Raw genomic sequence first — 6,825 nt, 5'->3', positions numbered from 1 at the left:
AAGTTACTTATACGGCCAATCCCGTGCCAGTCTTACTTCAATGTCATTTAACTAATTTTTTTTCGATTCCCGAAGTAGAAAAAGCAATTTTCAACTCTTACAGATTATAACATCATTAAAATAGCAGATTGGCATTATCATTTGCATTTTGCCAAGGACAATGCAATTAATATCGGAGTTCCGCAAACCCTGCTGTGATCTCAAACGACTGGAAGGTCAAACCAGTTAAACGTCAACCACGCCTAAGATTCAACCGAGTAGATCAAGAATTTAAAAAAATCACGATCCGTTACCCCAGGCAAAATTTTATATCATTTATCATAATTTAAAATAAACAATTGCGTTATAAATTAAAAGTTTATAAAAATATACATTAAATGATTAGATTTAGATAAATTATTAACAAATGCATGAATTTATGAACAATAAGGAGCACATTGTGAGTAACAATTTGTTTTGATCATGACTGAGTCTCAGTCAACTGGAATAATTCTGGTTTATAGGAATCACTGCTGGTATTTAGAGTAGAATTTAGACTGTTATTAGAGCTATCTCCTGACGACATCATTTCACTCTCATATTTACTACCATCACGAACTAGGGACAGTCTGACTGGATCTCGGTAGGGATGAAGGTGCATGACGAATGTTTCCCAGTTGATATTATGGAGACCAACATCTTTTAAATGTGCCATCTTTGTCTCGAGGTAAGCTACTGGATCGGCTGGTCTTTCGATCATCAGACAACTCAATAAACTTTCAAATAACTGAGGTATTTTGTGGTTGGCTAAATATTGTTTAGCTTGCTCTCTTGATGCACTCATTCTGAAAAAATCTGGGTTTTATAAACTGCTGGCTCTGCAAAAAAGAAATCGAATTAAATATGTTAATACCTAGGGTACAATCTCATCGTGTTCAAGTTACAAGTAGGCATAGCAAAATGACAGTTATCTGTGATCAGATTGAGGAATCAGTGGTTAGGGTATGATTGACTGTGCGGGGTTTGCTCGTTAAGCTATAAAAACATAGCGTACACTCACTTACAATGTGAATACAACATTATTATCCCCTCACGTGCAGTTACATGACTTGTATTTCCCATATTGTGACGTCATATTAAATATCTGCCCGCGAGCATATCAATAACGTCCCGTAAGCGACGACTATCTTTATTGGTTCTTAACTTCTTAAGTATCTAAGTTTAATTGTCGGAGAACGGAACGTCAGACTAATAGTTCTGAAATATATCTCGGTCTAGCAAATATTTAGATAACTGTATACCTATTAGGCCTTCTAGCTAGTAGGACTCGTTTTCAGCACTTCCGCAACTAGACTACGCTTTATGTGCTTTGCTTTAGTTGTAAACGAATGCAAATTTGTCAAATGTTTGCATTATGAAAATTTATATCCAAAAAGCCCTATAGATCTTTATCAGATAGTAACGCAAATATTTCATGGGTCAGTATAAAACACCACAACAATGTTCCGGTTTCACCCAGACCAATTTATAAATTATGCTTGGTGGGTAAGAATCTCGAACTCTCCATAATTTATAGTTTTCATGTCAACACTGAAAATTTGAGAATTCATTGAACAGTCAGTCGGGTTTTAGTCTAGAACAGGTCTTGTTGGATTAGAACAACTTACAAAAGAATTTTCTTTTGAAAAGGACATGATAATGACAAGCATAGAACTAATACGATTTTGATTGTATATGTTTCCAAGATCAGGCCTAAGTTTCAAGCTTAAGTTACATGGCCTGTTACTTTCTGGTACGAAACATAAAGTCTTAGGTCCAACATGTCTTTACTAGGTCTTTAAAATATGATAATAACAAAATCGTGATTGATATCATACGGTGAACGAAATATAAAATGGACATAGACGATTTGGATTCAGGCATAGCCTACACATACAATAGGTATAAAGCTACCATAATTAAAAGACTTCAAATGGCATAAAATAGAGAATAACAAATAATAAATATACCTTAAACTTACTTTATCACCTGTAATTAGGCTACTGTCTTCGAGTAAATTCTTGTTATGTATATTATCTACTGTAACTGTTAACTGGATTAAAACGATTATACTTTGACCTCACAATTGACCCAGTAGCCATGGCGACGAGACGCTATTATTACGAAACTCTTACTATAAGGGATTGAAGACACAGTTGTGTGACAAATTTAATTACAATTGACATTCTAATTAAAAACATCTAATAACAACCACTGGTACATAATATTTACTTTAGGTATAGAAAATCTCTTTATTACGAAACTAAAGTTATAAGCTTTGCATGCATGTTCATGTCAACTTCCGGTTTTGCTGAGCGATATTTTAATTTTTTGAATTCTTCTCTTTTTATAGCTTATAGTAGTAGAACTAAAGTACAATCTAAACAGTAATACTGGCTTTAGACAGAGATGCATTTTGTAAGACTTGACTCCTCTTATTTAGCAACATTCTAATTTCTTTACTTTGTTGTTGACTTCCAACTATCGATCTCATCCCGTCATCATGGATTCAGGATTGGTCATTGATATTAGGATGAACAGTAGTTATGACGAGTCGGTCAAAATTGGAATGACAGTGGTTGAATCCCTCATTTACTGTACAGCAATGTCATTGTTGATAATTAAAAATCTGACAGTAGATCTAATCGATTATACTCTCACTCTGTCATTGAATGGCCTATAGTCCAATTCAGGTTAAGCTCTGAATCACAGGGGGTTCAATGAAATTTTCTATTGCATATGTTTTGAGAATATCTTTGGTTCCAAAGAAATATAAATTTGTAAGCTTAAGGTTGGAATATTTATTTCTATAGAATTGTTCATTTGTATGAGCTCTAAGCATCTATAAAGTCTGCATGTTAAAGTGAATGGGCTGAATGTTAGACAGGACCATGTCACTTTAGTGTTTTCAACCTTATTCTGACACATGTAAAATACCGTCTATTCTAAATTTGATTTTTATTTTGTAGCTGCAGCTCTGTAACACGTAATTACAAGAAAACTAAGTGGTAATACCATAGCCTTTCGATGAAATTGGTCAACGTAAGCAAATCTGCGCTTTTTTATTACACTGATAGTTGTTATGCCATTACACTTATGACTTTAACCGATTCTTAAAAGAAAAAAAATCCCAAGAAAACTTTGTTGTTGAAACTTAATGATGGCATAATAGGCTGCACAGAATAGGCATTCAGACCAATGTCAAGATGTTTTATCAACCATTAGAAGATGTTAAGGCCCAAGCTCCAGTTGTTGTGGATCCAAGTAAAATAGTTCAAAAGAAAATATCAGCTGTAGATAAAAATGTCAGATGTCTTTGTATATCCTTTATAATTTGACTTTGGGTTTTTCTTTGCTTATTTAAGCTAATTTGTCTTCATTTTCATTTGTTTATTTCAAATTCTAGGTCTTTTAAGAATTTTTGCTTCAAAGTATCATTCAGATCCAGACAAGGGAGAGATTTGCCATTTTTTGGGTTGATTTAAGACTTGAATATATTTAAATAGTCTTCAGAAGTGCTAGAAATGTGCACAAATCGCATAATACCTTCAAAAATGCCTCAAAGTAGGAATTTCATTTTCTACTTTATGATAATTCTGGGAACACAGCAATATAAAGGTTCAATTTTGAGCTTTGAAAGCTATATAACTGATTGGCTTAGCTAAAAAAATTCCTGTATCTGAGACTAAAATAAATGTAATTGTAATGGCGAACCTGTTTATTTAAAAGACTTTCTAGGACTCATGCATGCCTCTTAATGACAATGAAAAATATTTTCATATTCTTATAATGTCACAATTGCAATATTCCCAAAATATTCCAATATGATCTTTTCTCTATACCCCAATGTAAGCTTGTATTCTAATTTTGTCAATCTTTCCTTAATTCTATTCCACTGCATTTATGGAGCTTTAGTCATAGATTGGGTTAAAACTCCAAGATATGTTGCACTTGTACAAAACCAAGATGACTTTGTGTAAGTAAAGCTTCCCAATCTTTTGTTGCTTAATCTTGAAACTAAGTGTTCACATCTATATTTTTTGTTTTTGAGAATTGCTCACTCCCTGACACTTTCAACCCATTTATCTATTTTCTATTATCACTGAATTTAACACTCAAACTGATTAGCTGAACATTTTATGTAAAAAAAAATCTAAGAAAAAAACGGTTTTAGGCCATAAATTGTTGGCAGCCAGACATTTAGCTCATAAATTGTTCCCAATCTATATGATGGATTTGTGAAAATTTCACTAAAATTGCTCATTTGGAAAAAGAAATGTCCTTACGATCTAAATCAGAGCTGGTCCTCACAGTCTGTCATTGTAGAATTTCCATTAAACAATAACATATAGTCAAGGTTTCTTCTAATTTTATTCTATGTAATTTGATGGTTAAATTTGATGAATTCACTATTTCAGGATATTTATATTAACTAGTAATAGAATACCATGTTTTACCACATCAGATATACAGATAGAAACAACCATTCCTATAACAACTGATTTAAAATGCACTACAGGTAAATCAATTGTTAGTTAGTCTTATCCAAACAAGACCTTACAGAACTTTAACATTTTACTCTTCATAAAGCTTGTAAAAGGTGTTATATCTTCTGATATAGAAAACTAGCAATAAGGAAAAAACTATATTACAATATATTACTGTTTAAGGGATTGTAAAAAGGTTTTTGATACATTTTATGTAAATAGATGTTAGCAGTGTCCCTGATACATGTATTTAGTTAAGTTGACCTCTTGATAATCCCTTGTTGTGGTTAGACAGAATATAATGGTTTTCTAGACAATCTTCTGTAATAGTGTCTTGTCCTGTTATCTGGAATATTTTTAATTTATTTAGATTATTTCATTAGACAATTATTAATACCTCATGCCTTACTTTTTTTCCTCATGAATTTAAGAATTTATCAATAGAAAATACTCATAAATCCTAAATTTATTATGTTTCAGATATACCTAACAAAAATAGTCAACAAAAAGGTGAGATATTATATGACACAAATATGACTTTTATCCCTAGTTCTTATTATAACTAATATTTAATTCTCAATAAGTATTTGTAGTTATGTATTTTCTATGGCCTCAATGTTAGAAAGGCATAGTCTTAATAATAAAATAATTTAATAAAAATATTGTTTATTTAGGACACCTTAATACTGAGCCTCCTTGTGCAGTTTGATTTGATAATGATTGAGAACACAGGGACTTGAAAGTATTTCATGTGATTTAATTGTATTATGATACTATTATTTTAGAGATAGTTTTAAGTATAAGAACACCAGATCATCCTATATTATTAGAATTGGGAAATAAACAGTCAACACATGATTTCTTAGCACAATTAAAACGAGCTAGAGATAGTAAGTATTCCATTTTGTGTAAGGATTGATCACTTTTAAATGCTAACCACTTGCTATACTGATAGATCTCAACATGGAATATGTATACCTATGAGACATAGTCTAAACTTAACAATGTGATGGAAAGAAAAATAGCAAACCTGTATTCACATACTGCTGATCTGCTAGCTAGTTCTAACCATGTTAGCTATTAGACTAGGTATAAATTTATATACATGATATAACTAGTTGAAGTTATGATTTACATGGATTCTATAATTTTATGATAAGGTACTCATTTCCACTTCTACTTAAGGAAATTGGTGGTCTTGTATTTTAAACTTTCATCTTTTAAGCCTAACCTGTAAGAGGAAATGGATATGGGCAATTTAAGAGAGATTATTATTGCTAATAATCAAAAAACTTAATCTCAAACTTCAGAGTTTGCTTTTGTTTATACTTTCAGTTGTGTCTCAGAACGTAGGATTTGGTATACCATCATCTTTTCCTTGGTTAAAAGCATTTCAAACAGATTCATCATCATCTAAAAAGAGTGAAAACAAGAAAGATAATCCATTTCAAACTGATGTTTTTGATCCATTAAAACATATGAATCTAGAGGGTAGCTGTAAACCAAATGGTAAAAACAAATTTCTATTGTTTGATATGATTTACTTCTATAAGGTGTTGCTGTAGCCAGAACTACTTCTGAACAATGAAATTTGTAGACTTCAGCCCTGAATGCAAATTGTGCATTCAATGATTTACATATCTCCAACAACAATCCTTCCCTCAATTTTATTTTTAAATTTCTCTTCATCATCATTTTAATAGATCTGCCAATGCCCCCTAGGCAAATAAATGTTCGAAAATTGAAAGTATAGTTTTGACTTTATTAATAATCTTTTCTTGTCATTGTTTCAGCCATGGCAACTTCATTAAGTACCGGCAGTGGATTTGATGATAATTTTGATGAAATAGTTACCTTAAGTTTAAAACCAGGGTTTAAAACTAAATCACAAAGTAGAGATTCTTTAGATGACTTAGACAGGTAACCTTTTTTTATTTCATGGAATATAGCTTTGAAATGTAAAAATTACTACCTTCTACAAACATAATAGATTTTCTTTTTTGGAAAGTTGCAAATTTGATATTTTACTGACAATATCTTTTAACATGATATTTATGTGTTATAAATTTCAAAAGAAAACTAAGATATAAGGTCATACAAATCTTATCTCAGATATTTTTCAGTTTGAAATTTCGTGAATGGGTAATGAGTATTCGACTTTCGTGTATACAATATATCTGAAATTAGTCATAGATATATTTGGTACTAAACTAAAGTTAGTTGAAGAGTTCTTGCCCTTGTGCCTGAATATGAAACTAATTATCATAAAACTTGCTATGTGCGAACTACAAGGAAAAATCCACGTTAAAATCGTATGGGT

At 31.4% G+C, this 6,825-nt stretch overlaps 1 protein-coding gene across 1 annotated transcript; it reads right to left on the bottom strand.

Annotated features, from left to right (window-relative positions):
* Nucleotides 1-272: 272 nt before the first annotated feature.
* On the bottom strand, nucleotides 273-2,075 carry LOTGIDRAFT_228920 (hypothetical protein). The gene is made up of 2 exons (XM_009061764.1): nucleotides 1,989-2,075; nucleotides 273-857 (listed from the first exon to the last, which is right to left on the bottom strand). The coding sequence occupies exon 2, from the start codon at nucleotides 821-823 to the stop codon at nucleotides 461-463; it is 363 nt and encodes a 120-aa protein (XP_009060012.1). The 5' UTR covers nucleotides 824-857; nucleotides 1,989-2,075; the 3' UTR covers nucleotides 273-460.
* Between the last annotated feature and the right edge of the window lie 4,750 nt (nucleotides 2,076-6,825).

Source organism: Lottia gigantea (genome assembly GCF_000327385.1).
Source record: "Lottia gigantea unplaced genomic scaffold LOTGIsca_5, whole genome shotgun sequence".
In the NCBI taxonomy this organism is placed as follows: domain Eukaryota; kingdom Metazoa; phylum Mollusca; class Gastropoda; family Lottiidae; genus Lottia; species Lottia gigantea.
This window is presented reverse-complemented; position numbering and strand designations above follow the sequence as displayed.

Coding starts and splice junctions, on each gene's coding strand:
- LOTGIDRAFT_228920 (XM_009061764.1), bottom strand. CDS start 823: ATGAGTGCATCAAGAGAGCAAGCTAAACAATATTTAGCCAACCACAAA.